The sequence below is a fragment of the Mus caroli genome, chromosome 12 (assembly GCF_900094665.2).
Source record: "Mus caroli chromosome 12, CAROLI_EIJ_v1.1, whole genome shotgun sequence".
Taxonomy (NCBI): domain Eukaryota; kingdom Metazoa; phylum Chordata; class Mammalia; order Rodentia; family Muridae; genus Mus; species Mus caroli.
This window is the reverse complement of record NC_034581.1, coordinates 26,441,865-26,469,582: the sequence shown is the minus strand read 5'-3', so window position 1 is coordinate 26,469,582 and position 27,718 is coordinate 26,441,865. Positions and strand designations below refer to the sequence as shown.

General features: G+C 47.2%; 1 protein-coding gene across 2 annotated transcripts in view; it reads right to left on the bottom strand.

Annotated features, from left to right (window-relative positions):
- Pxdn (peroxidasin) overlaps positions 1–27,718 on the bottom strand; it is a 77,648-nt gene that overhangs the window by 7,721 nt on the left and 42,209 nt on the right. For both annotated transcript variants that reach the window (XM_021178873.2, XM_029484621.1), the window contains 15 exons: positions 26,803–26,874; positions 26,398–26,469; positions 24,586–24,755; positions 24,191–24,308; positions 21,965–22,134; positions 18,963–19,235; positions 16,459–16,575; positions 15,363–15,521; positions 14,519–14,631; positions 13,181–13,337; positions 10,352–10,460; positions 9,570–9,727; positions 6,190–7,693; positions 3,739–3,873; positions 2,850–3,058 (listed from right to left, as the gene is read on the bottom strand). In XM_021178873.2, coding sequence (XP_021034532.1) covers positions 2,850–3,058; positions 3,739–3,873; positions 6,190–7,693; positions 9,570–9,727; positions 10,352–10,460; positions 13,181–13,337; positions 14,519–14,631; positions 15,363–15,521; positions 16,459–16,575; positions 18,963–19,235; positions 21,965–22,134; positions 24,191–24,308; positions 24,586–24,755; positions 26,398–26,469; positions 26,803–26,874 — 3,536 coding nt within the window. The remainder of the gene's footprint in view (positions 1–2,849; positions 3,059–3,738; positions 3,874–6,189; positions 7,694–9,569; positions 9,728–10,351; positions 10,461–13,180; positions 13,338–14,518; positions 14,632–15,362; positions 15,522–16,458; positions 16,576–18,962; positions 19,236–21,964; positions 22,135–24,190; positions 24,309–24,585; positions 24,756–26,397; positions 26,470–26,802; positions 26,875–27,718) is intronic.

The window sequence follows — 27,718 nt, the reverse complement described above, 5'->3', positions numbered from 1 at the left end:
CACACATAAAACATGCATAAGTAAAAGTGTAAGTAAATCTATAGGAAATGTTAATACAGTTGATGAATTTGGGTGACATATTTGAATTCTCTGTAGTATTTCAATAATTGCTGCAAGATTTCAAATTGTGGCTGCAGGTGAGTATTGGTATGTATTTGCTAGTGAGTGCCTCTGTGTATACATATGTGGGATGCGCATGTGTGTGTATGTGACAATGCCCTACGACTCATCAGGCCCTAGGCTGTAATTTCACATCTAGTTTAAGGAAATGGGCACTGCCCCAGCTCAGAAGCAGCTCTTTCAGGTTCTGGGGTACATGGGTGTTGCTCTTGGTGCTGTGATCCTGGTGCAGCTGCAGGAATTGATCCCTCATGAGCCTTCTTCTAAGCTTCATTAGAACAGAGACTGGGGAGACAGCTCAGTAAATACAGCTCTCGCTGAGCAATCAGGAGTGGAGCTTGAATCTCTACAGTGAGCTGGCTAGTGAGACAAAAGGAACTGTCATGCTCTAGGGTCAATAGAAGACCCTGATGAGTAAATAAAGTAGAGGGTGAACAAAGGAGGCACTGGATGCCAACCCCTGGCCTCTACATGCCAAGTGTACACATACACATGCCAAGTGTACCTGCGCGCATGCAGACATATACATACTCTGCAAGCACACACCATGCACATACACGACCCACCCACCACCTACCCCAACAGTTAACAGCAACCAACCTTTTTTTTTCTCGCAAGATTTCAATGTTTTGTGTTTTCTACTATATGTTACAAATGGGTTCAGGCTAAAATGGAAACCATAAATTTAGAATCTTGAAGCCCTTCAGGGTTGGCCAGAGCCTGCTATTTTAAGAGGCACAGTATCTGGAAGAAGCTGTGTCGGCAAGAGCCTTGGGCACTGAGCCTCTGCAGCAGCTGGAACAATGGATTAGAATAGAGGCACAAGCCAAGACAATGCCTGCCTCAGAGACATCCCTTCCAGAACCATGGATACTTCTAAGTAAAAGAATGAAGCTTGGCTCAGCTTCTGTAGCAGAAAGGGTCCTGGTGTTGTTATCAGAAAATAGAGGCTCCGTATCATAAAGTAAGGACCGGCCTTGCACACTACTTCCAAGACAACATAACAGTCTGCTACAGGCAGAATGATGCTATCCTTGCAGGAAAGTATTTAAACTGGAAAAACCTGGGAGACTTAAAGCAAAAGGAAGGAAAAGCAGATATAAGTTCCTAGCGTGTGATCTCAAGAAGAGCAGTAATTTAGGATTAGGTTCACAGTAACCACAATGTCCTTCTTACAATATAGGGGGAGAGGGAGAGATGGAGAGATGGAGAGATGGAGAGATGGAGAGATGGAGAGATGGAGAGAGGGAGAGATGGAGAGAGGGAGAGAGGGAGAGAGAGAGGGAGAGAGAGAGGGAGGGAGGAAGAGAGAGAGAGAGAGAGAGAGAGAACGAACATGATATACACATACACAAATATATACATATGGGAGAAAGGCATGCAAAACTATCACTTTGGACAAACCACATGGTCATGCACACTCACGTACAGTTGCACTCATGCCAAACATCCTCTTAGGATATTAAATGCAGCTTCCAAAGCCAGCCCGATTTTAATACTAATTATCTTGAGTGACTACTTTAGTAGAAAAATAACCACAGTTCTGAACTCTGTGTGCTTTTCCAGCCTTACGTGGCCCATCTTGTTCAGGGTCCAATGGGTAGGGCAGGGCTGAGAACCATGAGTGCCTGGAGCATCCGTTCTCTGGAGCCCTCTTCTCACCACAAACACTATGTCACTTGGCTTAGGCTGTAAATGTCCCCAGCTTTATTATCTATGGGGCTCTGATCATAGTTTGAATAAAGCCAAAATTGCAGTCCAATTAGAAACTGGAAACGGAGGTTAACCAAGAGAGGAACCGAAGAATGTAAAGTGGGAAAGAGACTGTAGAACAGTCACCACAGAAGCCAGTGGCTGCTAGGGCTGTGCTGGTGGCCTCTGTGAGATGGACAGACATGGCCAGGAGCAGGCCTGCCCAGGCTGACAGGAACGTACTGCACAGACCCCATTATTAGATTCTCCAGAGCTAACATCAAGACCTCTCACACCTGCAGGCTACCCTCTAGCTCTTGGAGAAGAAAGTCCACCACTCCTTCCTGCAAGTTACAGGGTGGTATCAGCATCACACAGCGTGTTTGCTGTGCTTCCTGGAGGAGCCGATTGTTATCCTTTGTGGGCAGGACTCACGGGGCTCAACGCACAAGCGCGCACATGAAGCTGTTCAATAGGTTAGATATGCTAATGCAAACTCACTCAAGTTTTGTTCTCTTTTGCATAGCATTTTGTTCGATACAAGGTGCAGACTAAGATTACAACGGGGCTGCAAAGATCTTCTAGGAACATCTTAACATGAGACATCTGCAGTGACAACTGCCATCGAGAAGTGCACTGTACTCACAGTAGGACAAAATGTGACATTAAGCGCGTGGAGTTTATGACCACACTTGGCTCAGTGGTTGGTGTGAGCATCTTCTGTACTGAACTTCCACCCACACTTTAGTGTACATCTACAGGGTAAAGCAACCCTCTAGCCCTGGGTACCTCCTAAGTTTATCAAGAGGCAGAGTGAGTGGAATTACCAACCTATATAGCTAAGGCTCAAGGCTAGGTGCTTTTACAATAAAAGATAAAACTGGACATTCTTCCCTCAGACCATGTAATCGCTCACTAAGCAAAGCAATCACAAACAGTTCCCACACCGAGGGGCAAAGGCCACTTTCCCCGTTCTCAGGCAAAGCAGCAGCAATGGGGAGACAGTGAGGGCAGGGCAGGGTGCTGGCAGCATGTACCTTCACAACAGTCCTGCCACACTCGCAGGTCCACTCTGGGGATGTCCTCACAGCTGCTATAACCATGGGGGAACTCTGCCACCCTGAACACATCCTGCTGCACACGGGTGATGTTGTCTGAGTTGTCACAAAGGATCCTTGCCAAGGACGTCTGCTTGAGCTGAGTCAGCTGGGCGGGGGAGAACACGCCTGGGTTCTCATACCACAACCTGGACTCCGGGGATGAAAAGAGCAGGGTCAGTGGGGTCAGCAGAGGGCACGGAGAATGTCAGCTGCAAGGATTCAAGAGAACATCCTTCCAACATGGAAATCATGGATTCAATTAGCAAGAATTAAAAAAAATATATAGCCACCATTGCTCAAATTCCCACCCAATAAATGAGAGAAAACAGCCAGAAGATGGCTACTCTTGACAAAAGGATGGATATCGAAACTCCTAACTAAACTCCTCAGCTGATGCTTTGGCCTCTTTCCCATTTCCTAAAGTAAATTAACATTATTAAAAAGAAAAAAAAAACATCTTGCCAAAAGCCTCAAGTCTCAGTAAGGTTGTTAGGGTGCACATCTGAGCATGAGCCCAAGCTATACAAGTGAGACCCCATCTCAAAAACCCAAACAAAACAAACAACAATGCTCTAATCCCGGTACTGTCTTGGACGGTCAAAAGGCTCCTGGAAATATATCCGTTCTCATTGGCTCCAGAGGCCAATGGTACCTGGGACTCAGGTGTGTTAGCCTGAAAGGGTAAGGTGCCAGGCAGCCTTGAGGAAGTACGGAGCCATCTGAAGGGCAGCAAGTGGGAAGGGGCTCTCCCTGTCCTAAGCAAGCACAGGTCCTCTCTGTCCCGGATCCACACCAACAGTGTAAGACAAGGTTTTCTAGCACCCACCTGTCTCCATCCCGCAGGCGTCGGAACTGTGTGCTGAGCAGGCACATGAGCGTGGGCCCCAAGCGGCTGCCAGGGACCAGGTCTTCCACCATGAGGGCCGGGAACAGGTCAATGTTGAGAGTCGAGCCATACAGCCTGCAATAGACAAGGGCAAAGTTGAGTGTGCTCATCATAGCTGCCTGGGATATGAAACACTGCAAACAGGAAAAAGGTCCCCCCCCACATCCTCCAGACATTTACTGGACAGAGAGAGCTCATTGCTATTTCTTTAAATCTTCTTTAATCACATTTTAAGGAATTTTCCCCTTTTCCTTGTATATATGAAGGATATATATATATATATATATATACACATATACATATATATATATTTACTTATAAGTGATTTGAAAGCCAAAAAACATAAGAAAATTAAGACATAATTCTTTCCTGTGCTCCAGGGAGAACCACCCAAGTTCATGAGGCAGCCTATCTATCTACTCACACCTATCTTTTTCCTTCAGTATAAGAACAATGAATAGTCTAATTGAAAAGAATAAGATTAAACCCTACAATATATAGAAATGTATTTGTCAATGGAAATGCTGGTTAATTAAATAGGGTAGATATCTAACATGAAGCTTAAACATTATCAAATGTTTAACAAGCATTCTCCTAGGTCCTCCATGCCCTGGGAATATGTATGCCCATACAGAAAGATACAGAAAGAACCAGCAATGCCAAAAGGCTTTTCTTTTCTAGCCTTGTGCAATTTTCCAAGAGCTTACAAGGCACCAGGTAGTCTTGGTTCCAATTGTTGCAAGAGACTGTGCTGGAGTCTGAAATAACATCTTCCAACCCCTACGCCCAACCCTCCATTCCCCACCAGGCTTGGAGCAACAGAGGAGCACCCTATAATCTATTGGAAAAGACATACATTCATCTTCCAACATGACATACATTCCTCTTCCATCAAATCTACTCTCATCAAGCAGCCATCTAGCCTGTCCAAGCACAAACGGTGGTCCCTGACATTCAGGGACAAACACCCTGGCCTAAAGCCTCCCAGGCCTTACTGGAAGTCACCTGCCATGGGGACAGAGAGGGCTGCTGGCCTTGCTGCCGGGGCACCAGATGACAGTGTCACCTCAGGATGCCTGCTCTTTGCCCTCCCGTCTGTAAAGGGGTAGCAGAAGGCTGAAGGATATCTGTTTCAGGTCTGCTGGTGATGCTCTCTGTGGCACTACAGAGCCCCTCTCCCCCACCCCGGGGGAGCCTGTGGACCCCACCAGGGAGAGAAGCCCAGATTCAGCCCACATCTTCATCTCCAGGCTGCCCTGAAATGTAAAACTTCAACAGGCTGCCAGGACAGTAGACGACAGCTGCGTTCCCCAAGGCCTGCTGAAAAATCCTGGCAGCCCAGGCTTTCATGGCCATTCAGCTCTCCTCCCAGTCACATCTCATTTTTTCCTCTTTGTAATTAGTTCACAGAAAGAATAAATGACTAGTGTGTGTGTGTGTGTATATGTGTGTGTGTGCGCGTCTTGTTTTTGCCAAGGTTTCTCCCCTTTACAGCTGGTCCAGGTCCACCATCTCCAGCAGCAGCAATGGCAAGATTACCAGAAACCAAGAAGTTCTGAAATATTTTGGCAAGCAAAAGCAAAAATGGACTGGGAAAGCCATCCATGGCCATCTGGATGGGGACATGATGCCCCATGAAGTAGTCAGTGAGCATAAATCCCAATTAAGCATAACGGTGACAAAAAGATATATTGTCCCCATGGAGAACTCGTGTGCTTCCCTTGCCAATAATCAAATCCATTATGTAAGTGCACTGGAGCACAGGGAGGCAGCTCTCATTCAGAAACTGCAGTATCTCACAAGGGAGACCTTCCCGCACGCCTTCAGGTCTGAACAGCCCCTAGGAGGCAGAAGGTCCGAAAAAGCCTGGCCCTAGATGAGAGAGATAACCAAATCCCGAGCAGACCCAGTTCTATCCTCTGAGTGGTGGGTTATTCATCTCCCCATGAAACTTCCACATCTGTTATTCAGCTCCCAGGCCAGCTCTCCTCTTCTATGAGCAATAACCACTCATGCATGAGTCACACTATAGGTGGAGAGCCAGGCCCAGGAGGCTGGCCAGTCTGAGGCCCATTTGCCATGTGACTTTACTGTCCCAGCTAGGTAAGTATAACTGCTATCTCAACAGAAAACTCCTTACAATTTACAAAGTCTACCTCCTGAGCACAAAGAGGTGGGCAAACACGACTACCCCAACCCTGGGCTGGCTCTGTATGTAGCATCTTGGCCAGCAGACCACAGGCTGTCCAATCTCAGCCACCACAGATTTCTCTCACCTGACCGCAAGCCACCACTGAAGCTTGAACCTAGAGACAGTGACATCACAGTTCACAGCCAAGGTCTCTTGACATCTACATACCTATCCAGGTGCCTCAGTTTACCAATACCCACCTCTGCAGTTTCTCCCGGATCACGGGGCTCTTGATCTCATTTTTCAGGTCCTCAAAGGTGTAAGCAGCCGACAAGTTGCAGTAGACTCTGTAGTCATGGTAGGGTGGGATGCCATGGTCCCGGCCTCGCTGGATATTGATGGCAGCCAGGTCCAGGGCCACTGTGTGGGCCATGGAGAACAGCCTCTCCGTGAGCTCCGTGTTCAGCAATTGAGAGGGAATGCGCATCTTCCCTGCCACTCCAAACAGCCCTCGGAGAAGTGGGTCGATGCCCCCCTCGTTGACAATCCGGAAGGGCGAGAAGAAGGCTTTGTGGAGGGGCACATGGCCCTGAGGGATGGGCTCAAAGTTCTCATCCAGCCGGTAGAGCAGAGGGTTGATCAGAGTGTGACCAAACCTGAAGGCTGCAGTGGCAAAGGCATTAAAGATGCCAGCATTGACACTGGGGTCGTAGCCCCGGTACTCACCGAGCATCTTCATGCCCACCTCCCCCAGGATCTTGGGCAGCCAGTGCCGGTAGGTGATGTGCTGTATCTCTGCCCCGACTATCTTGCGGGTCTCATGGTAGACAGTGTCCCCATCCCAGTGCGGGTTCAGCTTCAACAGCTCTGCTGCAATGCGGTTGTGCTCCCGGAACCACAGCGTATGCATGCTGGTCAGGCCAAGCTGCTCGTTGGCACGGTGGTCACCAGCCAGAAAGCATGGTATTGGGCTCTCATTCTCATCACGCATGCACTCAGTGGGTGGCCCGGTGGCAAAGGGAAGCAGGGGCTTGCCAGACCTCTGCACAATGCCCTGACGCAGCAGGCCACGGTGGCTGGCCAGGTCCCGGATGCTGCGGGCTTCGTGGTCTGTGCTGCCATACACATTGGAGGCATCAATGTAGGAGGTGAGCTGGTTGATCTGCTCTCGAGGGTACACAGAGTTCATGAGCAGGGACGTCATGCCGCTGCCACACACGGGGCTCGATCGCACGAAGAACATGCATCGGGCGCCACTCCGCACCCGGGGATCATTGGGGGGGATCATGACCGAGAAACAGGGAGGGTCATTGCTGCATACTGAGCTGCAATGCTGCCCATCAGAGAAGCGGGCCTGGCTCAGGGCTACCACTGTAGAGTCTAGGTCATGGTCAAGGAACTGGCCCCATTGCATCAGCATGTGTGTAAACTGCTCATCGGGGGTGATCACCTCTGTCCCAATCAGTGTGGTGGACACCAGGCGAGGCATGGGTAGTACATGCCCATTGTACTGACGCTGGGAATTAATGCCCCGGGGTGTGTTGAATCCATTCTCATACACAGCCTTCAACAGGCGCTCAAAGGCGGTCAGTGAGGCACCCCACATCGGGTGCTGTAGATTGTTGCACGTGCCATCATGCGTCCTATACTTCTGGTGGAAGCACATATCTGAGCAGTTGTTCACGCGACGGTGTGCAGTGCAGCCTGACAGGTTGGCGATGAGGCTCAGGTACTGCGGGGACACCAGATCATTGTAGTGGTAACCTGCAGGCAACACAGTAGAGAAGCATTGACTTCTACCAGTCATGGTGCAGACCACTGCCTTCAGAGTCTCCGCTGTTGCCTGTGATGCTCTGGCTGATGACTGGGTGGAGTATTCCCTTCCTGCTCAGCTCACTCTTTCCTGACAGTCTTGACGCCTTTCCATCGGGTCTATGGTTTTACGCCACTAGCTCTAATAAAGTGATTCCTCAAGAAACCCAGCACATTCAGAGGTCCAAAACTGAGGACCTTCAGCCTACCTCATATTGTTCCATGGAACAGGCAGAGAAGCTCCTCCACACCAGCCCTAGGTCCTCTCCTTGTGGAAGAGCTTCCCTATGCCCATCAGTGTTCACTGCAGTGACAACTATACCAAAGCACCTCTCTTCAGAGTCTATCCTATAGCCACCTGCACGTATGAGGACACTTACGGGGGCCTCAGACTCCTGCCACCCTCTCCTTTCCTCTGTCATCAACCAAGGACACTGCTCATGAACTGGTCTTGCATCTCACAAAATCCACCATAAGACACACCCATCCACCTGGCCAGCCAGGGGCAGACTTCCACTAGGTTGCCTTCCTGCTCAGAAGCCTTGGACTACCCATCAGCTACAGGAAAACCCCAGGTCTTGTTGGTCAGCAGCATGACTCTAAAAGGTCTCTATGACCTTCCTAAAGCCATCAAAACATAGGTACATAAACACCTCTGGACCCCATGCTCAGAGCTGTTTCATCAAATGCTGCCTGAAGACATTGGCATAGCCAAGGCCTTCCCCTTCCTCTCTATCCCTCCATTACAGAGTGTTCCAGTCTTCAGACAAGCACAAATATCTGAGGACAAGCTCACTCACTGAGACTCAGGTGTACACACTCACAGATGAACTCTCATAAACACACACAATCCTGCCTGCATAGCCATATGACATGCTTCTATGTAAAATATGCAAGATACTTGCTCATACGTGGGCACATTCACATTCACACGTGTATATATCCAGGTACATGAGACCAACATCCCTGTGTATTCTCTGTTTCTTTCTTTCTCTCTGTCTCTCTGTCTCTCTCTCTCTCTTGCTTGCTCTCTCTGCTGATCAGAGCCAGCCCTGCAACTTTTCATTAAAGTATCTCTAGCCTATGTCTGGCTCCGGAGACCCAGTCTACACATTTTAAAGGCCGTAAGAGAGCCCCTTCTTATAGCGGATGACCTGTAAAATATCCATACAAAAAATCCATGATGGTTTTCAGGTTGGGAGAAGCAAGTGGAAACATCAGCTACCCCAAGATCAGCCCAGGAAGCTTTCCTTTCATCTCTGGCACACAAGAACTAGACGTGCAGGAAGGACAATCTGTAGGGAGGACACACAGCAAGGCCCAAATAGACACAGATCAATCAGCCTAGTTAATCAGGTCCTACATTGTTCAAAGTCCTGGTATACACAAATGCGTGTGCATAGGTGTCTGCATGCACAGATGGCTTGTCTGAAACCCGTAATAGTCTGCACGGGAGAGAGAATGAGGAAGGGGAAGGCCTTGGCTGGGTCAGTGTCTTCAAGCAGCATTAACAAAACTGTGCTCTGAGCATGAGGATCCTTGATCCTGGGATCATTATGTGGCTGTTTTGATGACTTTAGGAAGGTCATGGACACCTAGTAAAGGCATGCTGCTGGCTCAAAAGGCCTGGGGGTCTCCTGGAGCTGAAGGGCAGTCCGAGGCCCCTGGATAGGGGCCCAAAGAGACACCAGGACCTATGTAAGCTCAAGAGAAAGTGGGCTCAGATACGAGTGCAGGCATAGCCAGAGCCTCTTACATGATGCACATGCAGCAAAGAGTGTCTGCTACCTCGCACTCAAGTCAGAGGATGGAAGAACATGGTACTGACTTGTTCCATTCAAGTCCACCATCAAGCCATGCTGAACATGCTCCTGGATCAGCTGCAGGGTCCGCTCGAATATCTCTCCTGCCCTGGCTTGTCCCACTGTGTATGGATCCCGTGGGTACCGGAACAGAGCGAGAAGGTCATTTGGCGAACGAGGACGGCTGGCAGGAGGGAGGGAGGGAGAGAATCAATGAGATAAATCACTGGGGAACAAAAATCCAGAAACTAAAAGTGTACTGATATGACTAAATTTCTACCGCTACTTTCAACAACGTGGTGCACTGTACCTGACTCATCCCAGGTGGAAGGCGACAGAGCAACAAACAGACAAACAAGAACCAAAGACACTGAAAACAAACCATTAATAAGTCAAGAGAGAGAGTCACAGGAATCGCATTTCAGTTAAGGTGCAGAGAGTCCGTAGCAATTGCCAACATGGCGGGATCCACTGGCCACCTCAGTAACATTTTGTTTTGGCCAAATTGTTTCTAACAAGCCACAAGAATGAGGTGAGTCTTCTAAAAATGGTTTGATCGTGAATCACAGTCCAGCGCCTATGAAGAAGGTACATCTCCTGCCAGTGCTCTAACCCCAGAGAGGCCACAGTCAGCTGATGTTCCTTATGGCTTGCACAGGAAAGTTCTTAGGACTTGTATATTAAAGTTTGGGGGTGGGGAGGGACAGGTAAAGGACCCATGCACTAGGAAAGCATGCATTGCACCCCACCCCACCCCACCCCACCCGCTCCTCCATCAAGGCCAGCACCACGGCCCTGTCCACCATACCTGTCAAACAAGTGTGTCCTTGTAGAGTTGATGGCTCTGTCAACAGTTGCAATGGCTTCAACAATAGAGGTAGCAACATATGGATCCCCATTCCGACTTACATCAGGAACTAGGAAAACATGAACACATATTACTAGGAAAAACAGAACACTACACTCTCTTACTCATACAGCTGTGTCTAGACACGACATCATCTAGGCAGAAGCCATGCTTTCATCCAAAAGCTATTTCTGCTTGCTGAACCAACCAACGCTCAAGTTATTTCATCATCAATTCTACTAGAAGCTGTTTTTAAACAGTATGGAAATCACATACTTCTTAATTTGAAAAGTTACACGACATCCTGTAGAAGCGGCAAACATAAAGCACGGTTTACAACATAAAGTTCAGATGTGCTTATACACAGCATGATGCCTGTGTGGCTGCTGCTGGGGCTCCTCAGATCTATCTGGTGGACAGTGACATCCAGGGAGGTACCTTCATTCCAGGAGTCTCTGTTCTTCTAAAAGGACAACCATGCCCAATGCTGGACTCAGCTCCTTAATTTCCCCTCCACTGCTAGACCTTTCCTCCAGTTACCATAGTCATCATCACAGTATCGTTATTAAGGTGCGCTCTCTCTCTCTCTCTCTCTCTCTCTCTCTCTCTCTCTCTCTCTCTCTTTCTCCTATGTATACACCCAAAAAAAACAACACCCAGACAGCCTGCATATACCACACTATGCATGATACACATACCAAAAGATACAGAAAAATATACATGCATGCTATGTAACACACACCACACCAACATATTACACCATCACACACACATAGAACACAGCACTGAACAAGCCTATACCATTATACACACCATACAGATAAATACATAATATATAGCAAATAACACAGCAAACCTGTTTCTATCAAAATTTCATACTTTGATTCTTTTTTTGAGACAATGTCTTAGTAGCTATATATCTACATATCTATATATTTACCTTATCTATCTATACCTATATATCTATATGTATCTATGCCAGATCTATCTATCTAATCTATCTATCTAATCTATCTATCTACCTATCTATCTATCTCTATGCCAGACTCTGGCTGGACTAGAATTTACTATGTAGACCAAACTGTCCTGGAACCCCTTGCTTCTTCCAAGTGCTGGCAATAAAGGCATGCACCACCAAGTCCAGTGTGATTCTCACTTCTTCCTTTCTCACCTCATAAAAAGTAATCAGTAGTGAAACTTTGCCAAGCACAAATAACTGTAAACAATCTTTTACCCTCAGCCATCAAAACAGCTCATCTTAGGCCAATGGTCAGCTCTCCTTCATATCCCCATAAGCCTGGACACAACTTTAGAGACCTTACTGAAATGGCCCTTCACTTGGTTGCTGGGGTAGACTTGCTTCCCCCGGGACAGGCAAGGCAGTGTTAGGATAGACTCCCTGCTTAGGCAGACCTCCACTCCTTGGGATATACTAGGATGCACCTGCTCCCTTCAGTCTCTGGGGCATTTGCTCATATTGCATTAATCATCTTTCTTCTTCTTCTCCCCTACTCTGACTCTTTCTCTCCCCATGTTGATTGACAGGTACAAAGTCTAGTAGTTCACATGATCCTTGTCACTGAGGAGATGGGTTAGAGATTATCTTTTTGTTGAGTTTTCCATTTCTAGCCTGTTTGATGGCTGAATACCACAGGGCAGAATGGTGTGTTGAGTTCTTAAGACAGGCCTTCTGGATGACCTCACCTTGTCCCAGGGTGTTAATATTCTCAGCCCTGATTCTTCCCTGAACGCTAGACCCAGACCTCCCTCATCAGCTTCTTCCCCTTGCTGTGTCTGAGTTCTTGCTGTGTTCTTGTTTCTCCTCTTCTCCAAAGCTGAACAAGACAACCAGAGAGCAGAATGAGTGTGTGTGTGAGGGGTGCAGAGATGGAATCTTGACACTCTGGCTACTCACTACTCCAGGAAAGGTCAGTCCATGTGCATGAGTAATTTCCCATGCTGCACATCACCATACCCAACTGGGAGGCACATGATGCCTACAGGAATCATTATAAATCAAACTGTTGGGTATGAAAAGAGCTGCTAAAGAGTGTAAAAAAACATCCAGGAAGGGGAAGGTACACCAAGGGAAGCCCAGCCATGGGCCAAGTTAGGGCCAAACAGTCTGTTCTCAGAATTATTCTGACATCCTAGTCTCATTTGATTTCTGGTACTGTAACAAATATCCTGGTAAAAAGCAACTTAGGAGCCGGGCGTGGTGGCGCACGCCTTTAATCCCAGCACTCGGGAGGCAGAGGCAGGCGGATTTCTGAGTTCAAGGCCAGCCTGGTCTACAAAGTGAGTTCCAGGACAGCCAGAGCTATACAGAGAAACCCTGTCTTGAAAAACCAAAAAAAAAAAAAAAGCAACTTAGGGAAGAAAGAATATATTTGGCTTACAATTTAGGTTACAGTACACTGTCGGAGAAGTCAGGCAAGAACTTAAAAGTAACAAATCCAATCAAAACCAGAGAAAAAACAAACACATCCTTTTTCCTCCCTTATGTGGTACAAGACCCCTTATTCAGGGAATGGTGCCACCCACAGTGGGCTTCGTCTTTTTACATTAATAAACAATCAAGACAATTACCCATAGATGTGTCAACAAGCCAACAATCTAGATAATTTCTAAATAAAATTTTCCTAGGTGATTCTAGATGGTGTGACATTGTCAGTGCAAACTAACTAGCACATAGCCTAAGTGGATGCTCAGAGGATGAGAAAAGAGGCCTGATGCTATATCATCCAAACTCTCTGAGACAATGCCTTGGGCTTGGCATAGACATCTTACCATTCACACTGAGTACCATGCTCACTGAGGCATATCCAATTGTGTTCCGAGCTACACACTCATAGCGACCTGCGTCGGCAGTGCCAACATCATTGATGGTCAAGAATCCTTCGGGGCTGATGTGAAATTTTCCACTTTCTGTTACCTGAACACCATCCTGGAGCAAAATAATAAAAAATAAGACTGCAATAAGACTACAGAACAGAAGTTGCTTTTCTGGGAGACAGGAATGTTGGTCAACTGTTAAGGTCAACTGAAAATTCTGAGGCTATGTTTACATCTGTCCTGACCTTCCCAGGGAAGGAAACTTACTAGTGCTCTCCCAGGTCAAACTTCCACCATTCGATAAGCTCTTCTCCACACCTGTCCTTTGCTGAGAAGAGAGCTATGTGCAACAGATGAGTTCCACTAACTGGGGGCACCTGTGCTAACTACTGGAGGCCCAGAGCTATGGTGGAAAGGGCTCAGGAATCTAGGAATGTCCTGAGAGAAAGTGACCCAGAGACAGAACTGATAACTCATGTGCAGACCACAGCTGCACCACTCTGGAGAAGATAAGTGGGCAGTGACAGAGATGGAGGGCACTGAGAACTGGTACTCTGTGAGGACCATAGTGAGGTCCCTATATGTCCCAGCAAGCTCCTCTGTATACAGCATGTGAATTCAGCCTCACAGTGGGCTAAATATGAAGAGCAAAGAAAAATGACGTAGCAAAAATTCAACTTTACTCTGTGAGGCTGTAGACCTGTAAAGGACTTTCTTTGCTTCTGATACTGGAGATTATGTTTTGTTTTTATTATTTTTATTATTAAGACTTTCTTCGGCCAGGTGGTTGTGATGCATGCCTTTAATCCCAGCACCTGGGAGGCAGAGGCAGGCAGATCTCTGAGTTCAAGGCCAGCCTGGTCTATGGAGAGAGTGCCAGAACAGCCAGGGCTACATGGAGAAATCCTGTCTTGAAAAACCAATTGATAGATAGATAGATAGATAGATAGATAGATAGATAGATAGATAGATGAATAGGTGGATGAATAAATAGGTGGGTGGATGGATAGAGGAAAGGGAGGGAGGGAAGGAGAGAGAAAGAGAAAGAGAAAGAGAAAGAGAAAGAGAAAGAGAAAGAGAAAGAGAAAGAGAAAGAGAAAGAGAAAGAGAAAGAGAAAGAGAAAGAGAANAAAAAAGAGAGAGAGAGAGAGAAAGAGAAAGAGAAAGAGAAAGAGAAAGAGAAAGAGAAAGAGAAAGAGAAAGAGAAAGAGAAAGAGAAAGAGAAAGAGCAGATTTCCTTTAAACACACACTTACTGCATCAGAGGGAGCTTGGGGGAGATCCCAGCTCTTACCTTGTTCCAGGTGATGGCTGGCTCTGGTTCCCCCTGGGAGCTACAAGGCAGCTGCACATTGGTGCCCACCTCTACAGTCATGTCACTGGGAATGCTGGCAAATACCGGGGTGACTACAAGGCAAGTGTGAGAACAAGGCAGCGGCCTGATTCATACCACGAAGCTCCAGAAGAGCAGAGCCCATACTCAGGCCAACCCAGAGCCCATACTCAGGCCAACCCAGAGCCCATACTCAGGCCAACCCAGAGCCCCGCAACTGAACTGGACTTGGGTCTTATTGGCTAAGACAAAAAGCTCTGGGGCTTTGCTAGAAAGCCAGGCTGCCTGCGCTCCCTAGCCCACACTCATGACCAGCAGTCAGCAGTTTGGAGTGTGGTGTGACCCACTGACAAAACAATGTCCTGACATCCAAGACTCATTAGATGGGAGAGGGAGCCTAAGAGGCACTGTCATGGGATCCCACCATGGGGAACTGGATCTGAGCACATTGGGTTTGCCAAGCAAGTACAGGGAGGAAAGCCCATGAAACCCACAGTGGATATTATAGGTTTAAGTGACAAAACAAGGTTCATAGCCTCAGTGACCTCAGGTACATCCACCAATCTGCCCTAATATGCTCCCTAACACAGCCTGTCTCACTGAGGCCAGCGTGACATGAGAAAATGTTTTCATAACAAGAAAAGAGGTTTAAGTGTCCGCTCGAATCCCTCATGAACCAAGCCAGGGTTCTAAACATAACACAGAGACCAGAGGGCTAAAACTACAATAGTAATGCTGATGTCATCTGTACGAAGGCTGTCATTGATGATAGGCATGTACAGATCCACAAGACGATAGCACCTACCTCGAGGCTGTACTGTCAGGTGGGCCACGACCTTCTGGGAGCCAATGATATTGACGGCCTGGCACTCATACTGGCCCTGGTCATGCAGAGCCACCCCAGAAATCCTGAGTGTTCCTGAGGACAGCACCAGGTGCCGCCTGTCCACTGAGAGCTGGCTCCCTACAAAGTGGGGGTAAGAAAGACATCAGGCACCCTGGACACAGAGGCTTCCAGGGTTAGCTTGGAGATAGGAGACAGAGAATGTTATCTTTAAAGATGGCAGTGTCACTGGACTGAACTACATGGATCAGATACCAACTGGCCTCTCCTGCTCCAGTAAGTAGGCCCTTATTCAATACCACTTGCGGGCTGCGACAAATCAAATGACAACCCCGAGGAGTATCATAGAAAGGAACAGAGAACAGAGGCAAAGGGCAAAATTAGGAGTGAGGACCAGACAAGGACTCAGGGTGCAGGTAGGGTAGGGCTGACCTCCAGCTATGCCTAAAGAAACAGACTGCAAGGGGACCTGGGCCCAGACTGCAGAGGCGGCAAGGCCGTTAGAGGAGAAGGATAGTCCTACATGTTTTTGTGGACAAGCCTTTCCACCGAGTAACCTCCCTAGCCAACCATGAGCTGTCCAGCTGGCCACTACCTCAGTCTATTACTCAGGAGACTTGGGCAGGACTTCTCAGAGGGAGGGTTTTTGGCTTTTTGGTTGAAGAAAAAAAATGGCAGGTCATCTCTGGGGTCCCTGCCTAGCCTACAGGGCAGGAATATTGAAGACCTACAGAGGCTTGGTGAGTGAACATGGCACCTGCCCTTGCTACAATCTCACTCAACCTTAGGAGCTTCCATCAGACCATAGGGGCCATGAAGTGACCAAGTGCTAAGCAATTACACACCAAGGGCAGACACCGTGGGTGGGGGGTGGGGGGTGGGGGGACATGCATCAATGCACGATACCTACAGTGACCACTGCAAGGCAGGTCCAATGGATACCTACATCCTCTTCCCCAGCTCATCCCTTTGGGAAAGATACTAGTTTTGCCTGACCAGGGAAAAAACTTGTGTCCTAGCTGAACGAGAATGTGGAGGGCCCAGAGTACCATCTTACCTCCCTTGGTCCAGGCGATGACTGGCTGAGGGTATCCCTTAGCCTCACATTGGAAATCCACAGTCTGCCCTTCAATGACCACTCGGCTCTGTGGGGTCACAGTGAACTGAGGAAGGGCTGCAGAGGAAGGACATTTAAAATGTGATGCTGAGAGACAATGCCCTGTAACATAGCAGCACAGCAAAAGGACTGTACCAAGGGTACTGTGTACTGTTCGGCTGTTCCTCCAAGATGAAAGCCTCCATCTTGGAGGGAAACTTAAGGTACAAGACTTGGGAAAGAAGGTGAAACAGCAGAATGTTCTCAGGGGAAGGGAAATAAAGACCACAGGGAAGCATTGCTAAGGCAACAAGCACATGACTCAGAGGAGCGTCAGAAAGTCGCCAAAGTGACCAGACTCGCTACCCTTCCTCTTCCTCCCCAAGAGTGTCTAAACAACAACACTGCTGAGGGAAGACTTTCAGACAGTCCCAGACACCTGGAAGAAGCAGACCCCAGCTGAACAGTGTCACAGCAGCAGAGACAAGTGGAGCTGACTAGAAAAAAAAAATAACAAAAAACAAAAGTCGAACTGCCTGAAAGAGACTGGGACTAGCTGAACCAATTAGAAAGGGCACTCCCCAACCTGTGGCGGTGCCTGCAGCCATGCAGGGAGCTCCAGGTTCTCTGCCTTCGTGAGCTGTCACTTAGGCTCCCATGGGCACTGGTGATGAAGCTGTGTTTGAGTCATTTCTGCTCACACATATTCCTGTAAATAACCCCACACACACACACACACACACACACACTCATTGTCTCCCCAAGTCGGACTCTGGTGATATCCGTCCTTTGTTCTGTCCTCTGTTTCCTATTCGGAGTGATAGATACTTGTTCACTTTTCTCCAGGAATAGTGCCACGTCACATCATGTTCCCAAGTGAGAGAGGGGGAAAGGCACTGAGAGAAAGGGAAGAACACTGAAAAAACCACCCCAACCAGTGCTCCCTCAGAGCTACACAGAGCAGGACACAGAAGACCACTCACACAGTGCGCTGCAGAGAAGCTGAAGAGAGAGGTCTAACTCACAACTAGTCACAACATGCAAATGGTTAAACATGTCACCTAGTGCTTTTGTGCAACTGACTGTTGCACAAAAGGCCTACTGAATAGTTAAGAGCATGCCACAGGACAGTCATCAGGGCCTGTATAAAGAAACCATACAGAGAGGCAAACCTGCTGCCCATGACTGCACAGCTGTGTGTAGCATGGAGATGGGAAAGACTGACACACAGGAAACTGCTAGAGAGACATGAGGCCACCGAGGAGAGAGTCACAGCCATGCTTCTGAGAGGGTCCCAACACATGCCCTGCTTCGTAACTTACCTGAAAATAAAGAAGCTCACCTAAGGTCAGTTAAGGAATTAGAAACAAAAACTCCTCCCATTGTTCTGTTTTAAACATTATCTCAGAATCTCGTACAGCTATCTGCATGGTGAACACACTGACTCGATACCACTGTGACCTCGGGGTACACTCACAGCTGTGTGCATGGTATGCATGCTGACTTAAGACCACTCTGGCCATTCACATGAGATGAGAGTGCCTTCACATCTGTGTGCCATTGTAATCTAAGGAGCGTCACAGCTGCACGCAAGGTGTTCACACTGGCTTGTTAGCAAGGTGCACCTGGCAGTGTTCTGTAACATGCTACTGTGATGTCAGTACACATTCAAAGCAGTATGCAAGGGGTACACACTGTCTAGCTACCACTGTGACCTCAGGATGCACCCAGAGCTGACTGCACCATATACACACCAATTCACTTCCAACATCCACATTCATGTCCACATTCACCGATGTGAGTACCTGGATGCTATGGACAACCTCAAAGTCCTATTTTCCTAAAGAAAGCTGTCTAATCACCAAATCATGTATAATAGGTCAAACAGAGTGGCTCTTACAGATTTCAAAAAGCAAGGCAGTGTTGGAGAGATGGCTCAACCCCTAGAAATCATCTAAAACAAAGCTGGGCTTGGTCCTGGGGGTTGGGGGAAGGGGGTGGACACCTGAAGCTTCCTAGTCAGTTAGCCTAGCCTACTTGGTGAATTCCAGGGCAGTGAGAAATTCACTCTCAAAACAAAACAACAAGAAAACAAAACCAAAACAACCCCAAATCCCCCAATTGCAGGGGCGAGGACAGCTCCTGTAATTGTTCTCTGGTTTATGTATGCACACCCAGCCACATACAAATGTACATGTGCATGGACATGTTCTCAGAAGCATGCACATATATCCATGACAAAATAGCTAGGCATGGTGGCACGCATCTTAATCCCAGCACTTGAGGATCACAAGCTCAAGGCCAGGCTGAGCTGGCAGGACTTGTCTCAAAAAACAAAACAAAAGAGAAGGGAACAGAACAAATGAAGTGGCACAGAGGTGTGATGTGGTGTGGGCAGGGCACAGCCAAGAAGGCTGTTGGAGCTATGCAAAGCCAAGAGTCTGACGACACCCAAGGATGCTCACCTTGTACAATGATGAAGGCTGTGGCATGGATACTGTCCACACTGTTGGATGCAAAGCACGTGTACTCGCCGCTATCACTCTGGGCCACGTTCTGTATATACAGTCCTCCAGAGGGAGTGATATTCACTCGAGGGTCAATTGGCAAGGGTGTCCGGTCACCTCTTGTCCAGGTGATCTGAGGCAGAGGGTGGCCTGTGGCACTGCACTCCAGAGTGACACTCTCACCCACCAGTACCTCTGTGTTCTGCGGCTGGATTACAAAAGTGGGTCGGGCTGTCACAAACAAAAATTCTCAATTAATTTCTTACAGTTTCACAAGATTTCTGTCTGGTATTTTTGATGTCCAGGCTGCTCATTCACCCGAATGGCTTCCAAAATAAGCAAAAGCCATAATGTTTAGCTGCATGCTTTCTTGCTGTCTTTCCCTTTCAAATAAATGTGCAGATGGGGCTGAGGAAATGGCTTAGTAAGCAATAAGACCCTTGCATTTGAACACAAAGGCCTCAATTTAAATGCCCATCACACATAAAACCCCGGGTGTGGTAGCATCTGTAATCCCAGCACTCCTAACGCCAGACTGGAGGGAGAAGGAGGATTCACAGACTCTAGTTTGACCAGCTAGGTCATTGTACACAGTGGTGACCAACAAGAGACCCTGTCTTAAACAAGGTATAAGGCATGGATCAACAGCTAAAATTCCCCTCCAATCTCCACATTGTGGCATGCATGCGTGTGCATTTCTGTTCCTTCTAGATGACTAAAGTCTATATATGTCCATGATATATATATATATATATATATATATATATATATATATATCTTTTTCTATCCCTGTGCAGGTTTTGGCTCATAACCCTTATTCATAAATATGGAATCCAAAAGGCCCCCAAACCAAGATTCTCTTAATTGTCTGCAAAATTAAACACAGGTAGCATGAGGCACATCTAGTGCTTATCAAGACTCTCAAGCCAGCTCTCTTGGTGGACATTAGCACCTGGACTGGGTGTGGTTGTGTGTGGTGCATCATCCTAGAATGGGGGTTGGAAATGGATTATGTTCTATGTTGCCTTTATTTTTTTTTTAAAGCAGCCCTGAATTTATGAAGTTCAAAGAGAGCTAGTTTAAAGGTTCTGAATAAAGGATATGGGACTCTGGCACCTAATGGTTTGGAAAAGCACCTGAAGGTATAGCAAAGAACGCCTGGTTAAATACAGATGGAGCCCGTATGGAAGCAAGAGAACAGGGAGGCTTCCAGTACCTGCTTGGTAAAAGAAGAGAACTAAGCAACTCCACAAAGTTGTCCTCGGATCTCCACACATGCTGTGGCATGTGTATATGCACACATATTGTATACTATATAAAAACTTCCAACATAGTACTGGGAAGATGAAAGTATATTTTTAATAACAATGCTCAAAACTTTAATTCACCAGAAAAACAGTATACAATGTATACCCCCGTAATAACAGTACTTCAAAATATATAAAGCATATTTATCTGTTTGTTATCCAGAAAAGGCAGGTTCCTCTTACTATGGGCTACTGCCACAGTCTGGGACAGGAAGTTAAAAGCTTTTTATACAGGTCAATGATACAGCTTGTCAGCTTTGTGGCCCGCAGACTGTGTTTCTCATTAACTCTCTGCTGCTACATCAAGAAGACAGGCAGCAATGTCCCAACAGGACATTCATACAGGCACTGACATTTGAGCTTTTTATAATCATCACGTGTCACATAAAATGTTCTTTTAAAACTGTCAATCACTTTAAAACGCAATGGCTAAATTATGGACTTTAGATGAATGGGAAGCAGCCGGGATTGATCCACAGAGTTTAGTCTTTTAAACTGACCCCTTTCTGAGTTCCCAGGTTGAACAGTATTCTAGAGGAGGCCCTTTGTGTATATCTGGGACAGCTATGCCAATACAATCAGAGCACACTGTTAAATCAAGGCATTGGCAGGAAGAAGAAATGTAACTCATATTGAAAGGACTTACACTCAGAATGCTCAGGCCACAGCACTATCCAGGATTCAATGATGTGTGCATCTCCCCTCAGTAAGTTTGTTACCCAAGCCTACCCTGTTCCCAGTGTCCTATTACACTGGGGCCAAACTTAACAGGAAATTACTTGCCTAAGGGCTCTATCTCCTACTCGATTTCCTCTGAACAAAATTAAGTAGCTAAGCATTCTAAATTATTAATATTTAATTGTTGATGCTGGGATGTACTGAGACAAAGGAGACAGACGGTCATAAAGAAACTTAAAAGAGCTTAAAGAAACTACAGTGCAGAATCAGGCACACTGCTATCAGACAGGGTTTACAAAGGCCTAAAAAAAAATAGGATGTTAAGTAAAAGCAGATGCTTAGCAACGTATAAATGAAGCCAAGGCAGCAAGAAGGCTTCAGAGAACACAGGCTACCCCCAGCAGCGTGAAGCACCATGGCTTGCACATATCCCTGCTGTCCAAGGTTGATGATGTCCTATTGTCTGGATCAACCGTAGACACGGGCCATGGACAGAATAGGGCTCGTGCACGTGTCGCAGAGGTATAAAGGCCACAGCTGTGTTTCCTTGGGTTTAGACAGACTTTTACATCTTCAATGTTATATGTTAGCACCTTCAGCATGGATATACTAAATAAAAATCAATATTTTAAAATTGTCTTTGAAATAATCAATGCCCTTGGCAAACAGAAGCTTCAGTGACAAGCTGTATGGATTTGATGTGGTTGTACAGGTCCCTGCATGACCAGTCTCTCCAGGTTCCCATTGCCATTTCTTGCCTACAGTAGTAACCCAGAGCTTCTGTGTACACCCATGTAGCAGGGGGCAGCCACGGGCCTGAGACAGGTTAGAATGACCTACGATTCTATGCTTCAGAGGTCCTGTGGGCCCCTTGGCATGGGAACCTTACCATCTCTGACTTCACTTAGCTGGAGTTCAAAGAAAGGAAGAAGTAGGTCGTTAGAGTAACCCTCACTTGCAATATCCCGCACTTACCTGGAGACCCCAAGTACCTGAGGGTCACCTCCTGCGTTTTCGCCTCTCCAGCCACATTTTTCGCCATGCACTGGTAGACACCCTCATCTGCCTCCTGTGTGTTCTGGATCATCAGCGTGCCATCGTCCAGCAAGTTTAAGCGAGAGTCCGTCTTCATGCTCAACTCATTACTGTAAAGACAGAAGCCAGTGCACTCACAGCGTAGGAAGATACTGTACCTCTCAGGGGTCAGTCCGACGGTAGGATCTGCTGCTCTGGGCTACACACGGCACATGCCAGGCTCAGAGAACAAGAGCAACAGCCTTCCAGATAGGTCCGCCTCAGCAACTGTGACTTAGCAGGCACATCTAGAAAACTACAAATATGTGTTCGCTGCTACATGCAGATCCAAATGCTTTCATGTGGTCCTAATTCCAAACAAGAGAAACACGAGCCCAATAGAACATGCAAATTAAACATTTCCCTGGTTTTTGCAAATTACATTTTTTTTAATGTAGTTTCATTTATTTAAAAGGAAGAAGCTAGGCATGCTTCCCACATCCATAATCTCAGCACCTGAGAAGTAGGAGCAGAAAGGTCAAAAGTTCAAGGTCACCCTCTGCTACACAGCAAGTTGTAGCCAGACAGGGGCGCATGAGATCCAGCTCTAAACAAACAAACTAACTAACTAACTAACTAACCTCTGGTCCACTCCTCCTTTCTTAGTTCATTTATCTGGGCATGCTGCTGTCTCCCAAGATGGCAGCAACCCCTGCGTACATGTGGGTCACCATCAGGAATGCCAGGGGACCTCCTCAGGGAGTAACGAACAGAGCTGGCACCAGAGGCCAGGCCTGGGGACTTTGATCCAAGCAAGGTCTTTCATATTTATTCTTGTAGTTTGAACTTATGAGTCGAGTCTTTCGTGTATAAACTGAAGTTCGTATGAGAATCTTGAGCCATAGTCACGCTCTTCTCCTGTTTGATACAAACCTCTAACACTCTGCAGTTCTTTCCATAGTTAGTCGTGATCTGCCCCAGAGCTAACCATGACATGGAGGTTTTGAAATGGCTGGATATATGTCACATTTTCCCCGTGCAGCTTCGATCCACACCAATGTGACCACCTCAAGAGCACAATCCTGAGCTCTTTGTGACTCTGATGCATCTCTACACTGTGTCCCTAGCCTCTCTCAGATACTGAGTGAGCACTGTCCCATCTGTTACATCTGCTAACAGAGCTGTACTTAAGAGAGTTTTGCTAGAACAAGGATGACTTGACAGTCAGCGTCTGAACCTTTTGTTCCAAAATTCCACTAGTAATGTTCTCAAAGAGGCCTGCTTCCACAGGACTGAACACAGCCACTGAGCTTGGCACAAACATACCAGGAGTCAGGCCATGAGAGCAGTCCTTGCTTGGGCAGGTGCCTCTCGGTACAAATGGATTTAAGAAGCAACGATACAATGGTGTTGTATTTAGGATTTTCCTCTAAGAATTCTACCTTCCAGCTATAACTCCCATGTACTGTGACTTCATTCCCACCTGGGTCTCTGCCCCTATTATCATGGTCACCACTCTTTGCCTCAACCCCAACCATGTGTGTCTCTCTCCACCTCTCTCTGTGTCCACCCCTTCCCATGCTAAACTTAACACCCAACTCTCAGATCCAGCTGGAGGCAGGCAGGCAGGCAGGTGACCCCTTCTGCCATCCATGAGCAACTGCTGCCAGATGTTTGGCAGTCACACCTCTGTCTGCAGAATGAAGAGACGCTCCTTCACTCGGGATGTGACTCCAGAAGCCAACGAACGGGGCCTGTATAGACTCATCACAGCTCCCAAGGCCAGGCAGCCCATCACCATGGCTTGGGTCCAAAACCCACAAGCACCTTGCCAAACACCAGAGGCCCTGGCCAGAGAACAAGTGGGCAGAAATGGGCATGCAGGACTTCTCTCGCTCCCACTTGATGGGGCAAGAAAGTTCCAGTGTGCTGCCAGGTCAGTGGCTGACCAGGGGAAAGGGACTATGGCCTAAGTGGAATGAATCCCGTGGGGAGAAAACACTTCAGGCTTAAAAGTGTCGCCCAGGCAGCTGCTATGTGAAAGAGGGAAGATAAGGAATCAGTTTTTCCTTTATCCCTTCCTACTTAGAAGGGGAAGGTATTTATCAAAGGTGGGGAGGCTCATGGGGGTACATGGGGCTCCTGATGTGGCCCCCAGGACTTCAGTTCTGCTCACACACAACTCACTTGTTTCGAAGCCAGATGATCTCAGGTTTGGGGTTGCCCTCAGCTCTGCAGGTGAAGTACACTGTGTTCCCTGAGGTGACATCTGCATCCTGTGGCTCTGAGGTAATCCGGGGCCTTTCTACATGCAAGGAACAGACACCACAGAGAAAAACGTGAGGCTCACGTGTGTGGGAACCCAAACCGGATTCCTCATGGCGGGGTGATACGTTAAGGCCTAAATACACATCTCAGAACAGACACCCCCACCCCCACCCCAAACAAATGACAAGTTGTCTTTCTAGAGTTTCAGTCCTCAGTGATGGAAGACAAGCCTTCCTCTGCAATGTGAACTGGGGATAAGCCTGGACTTCTGGGGTCACACTGGACCTTCAGTAGGGTCTCCAGGACATACTCACCACAGTTCAGCTCTTCTGGGGTGATGGTAGCCACAGAGCGTCCTTGGATGCGTCTGGGATACTCGCAGGTAGCTGCTGCTTGTGCGTTTCCAGATTGGGCGTAGGTCTTCAGTAGATCCGCTAGCCATAGGATTTCACAGTCACAGTGGAGTGCATTCGAGTCCAATCGCCTGTGGGAAGAAAAAGCCAAGAAGACACCCAGGAGGTAAGGAGACAGTGAGCCATTCTGGATAGATCAACTGCCAGGTTCTGGGGCCTTAAGGCATGCCAAGGGTGATGAACATATAGGCATTAACCATGTGATGGGGAGATACGGCAGACAAGATGCAGCACGCTATGCTCAGACAAGAGATGGACACTGGGTGGGATAAGAGCCACCACTTGCTGGGGCACCCAGCCTGGAATCTACTTCTGAATACTAAGACCCTACAGCCGTAACAAGATCAAGGGGGCAGTTGGTGAGTCTGGATGGGTAGTTCACCAAGGCACACCTGTCCAGTCTACCCTAGCCAGTTTGAGTCAGCTGGAAGGCGGCCACACCATCTTGACTGCTCCTTATGAGAGGATATTTCAGTGAGGCCATAGAGGGGCAAGGCCAACTCTGATGGGTTCAGTTTATCTCCAAATCTAGGTTGCTCCTGCTTGAGCAATGTAGAGCCAGCAAAGGAAGGAATGTATGGGGTAAGAAGGGTTGGAATTCCTCTAAAAAAGGAGTGTGTCTCTCTGAAGCCGCGGATAGGGAAATCCATCTGCAGGCTAGTCCATTGGCTGCCCCACCCTCTGCTCTGAGTCCTCCTGGGCTGCTTTCTGTGCCATTTATCTGGTAATGCTTTCCTCCCTCTTACCTACCAAAGATGAGTTGTCATCCTATCTTCCCACCCTAATGAGAATTCACCTGGCCTGATTCCTTTCCTGAAGAGTCTTTGTCTCATGGATGATAAAGTAACAGCTCACGAGGAGATGAAGCCTACCTCTACCAGATGCTAAATGAAACTGCAGCAACACATCAGCCTCCGACCAGACTACACAGATAGGAAAAGGTACCATACCTGCTGATATGAGTGGTCACGGACAGGAAAAACCGGACTGGAGACACAGCTCCATCTAAAGCACCTACGAGCAGGCTGTTCTGAGTGAGGCCTGCCCTGTGCACACGCCCGCCTTCAATCTCTCCCTGTATTTCTTTCTTTATTTTAAAATTTTATTTATTTTCCCTTTATGTACATTGGTGTTTTACCTAAATGTATGGTTTGTGAGAGGCTGTCTATTACAGACACCACACATTCCAGTAACTTCTTAGCTGGGCAAGTGCTCTTAAGGGCACAGGGCAAACAATCCACAATCCAGGGTGTTAAAGAAATCCATTAGAACTAAAGTACTGCAATTCCCTTACAATAATAAATAAGCAAAGCTTACTCCTGGAGGCGTTAAAAAAATGTGTATCCGTTTGCTTATTCAAGTAGGTGGATATCAAGAAGAGGTACTGGATGTCTGCATATAAAGATGCTTCCAGACCGGCTTTCATTCTCACCGGTAAAATATGCGCCTCGCAATTAAAACTTAATTGGGGGAATTTAAACATAATTTAAAAAGCTGTCTCAAGATCCTTATTAAAGGATCAGCCTGCTACCGCATACAGCAGGGTCATGGGCTTGCTAAGGTAGACTTAACAGGCCTGCCTTCCTGGCATAGCGATGCCTCTGAAGGCTTTGCTAAAGCTGAAACTGCTTGCCCAGTCCACAGAAAGGCCAAATGGGAGAACTAGGGGAGAGGGCCTCCCATGAACACACAGATATCTGACTACACACTTACAGTCGTTTCATGGACTCTAACTGACTGAACGTCCCAGGAACTAAGTGTGTGATACGGTTGTTGTGCAAAAACCTGTGGAGAGAGAAAACAGAAAGGCGTTACTTAACATCAACAACAATAACATCCCAAACATATGAAAATGAGCCCAAGAGAGCCAACATCTTATTAGCTGTATTTATTTAATGAGTGGATTTGACAGCTATGTGCTTTGGTTCAAGAAATAATCGTATTTCTTTGCTATTTTTACTACCATTCAAAAACATAAAATATTGAATCCCACTTCTGATGATTGGCCAAGAGTTGGATTTTACACCAAAGCATCATGGAAGTGTTAAGCTGATGTCGACTGTTCAGGCAGCAGGGGCTAGGGCCCAACTACAGATTAAAGAAGGAAGCAGGACTCACAGTCTCTCCAGCTTTGGCAGGTGCTGGAAGGATTCAGGGTCCAGCGTTTCTATCTGATTAAAGTGCAGGTACCTAGGGGACAAAACAGCCACACAATGTGAATGACTTACCGACCTTTGCCAACCCAGATTTTGGGCTCCAAAGTTTTCCCGCACTTCGTATCCATATACCACTAGGTACCTCCCTGTGCTCTGCACGGTGTGTGGAGACAAGAAGACACAAGTGAGAGCAGGCAGGCTGCCTTGTACTTGGATGACCCACAGGCAATACCTCAGGGCTTAAGCCCTGGGTCTCCAGGAACCCAAGTGATGGTGGCCCAGCCACTTCACATTAATCTATAAAATACCCAGTGAGAGATAACAAGGAAAAACCAAAAGCAGCCCAGCAGACGGGACCACTGTCCGTGTGCCATCCACAGCACCCCTGCACTTGAAACTGTCAAAGCTTCCATGTGACACTAAGAAAGCTGTAGATACAAAACCAGGCACCCAGGCAGGAGATAAGCAGCTCTAAGTCATATGAGGCGATGGACTTCCCAGAGGTCCTCAGGTCATACTGAATACCAGAGCTCATACTGCTTCCTATTTAAGATGTCGCCTTAGTTCAAACAATTTACAATTTGGAATGTAGCTAATTTCATTCTCCTGGGTGCTAGTTTGCTATTTTTGAATGATGGGTACTTTTTTTGTTGTTCAAGAAAACATCAATCAAATTCTTATTCACTGGACTAGAGAGAAGGCTCCACTCAGGTGGCCATGGTAACAGATGCTCTTATTCAATGAAGGGCCAAAGACAGAAACAAGCAGCAGAAACAACATACAGTCTTCATCACCATAACTCCATATAAAGCCTTGTTGTTCTTCAAATCCATTTACATTAACTCTGAGATTAATTAACTGTTACTCCTAGGTCCCTA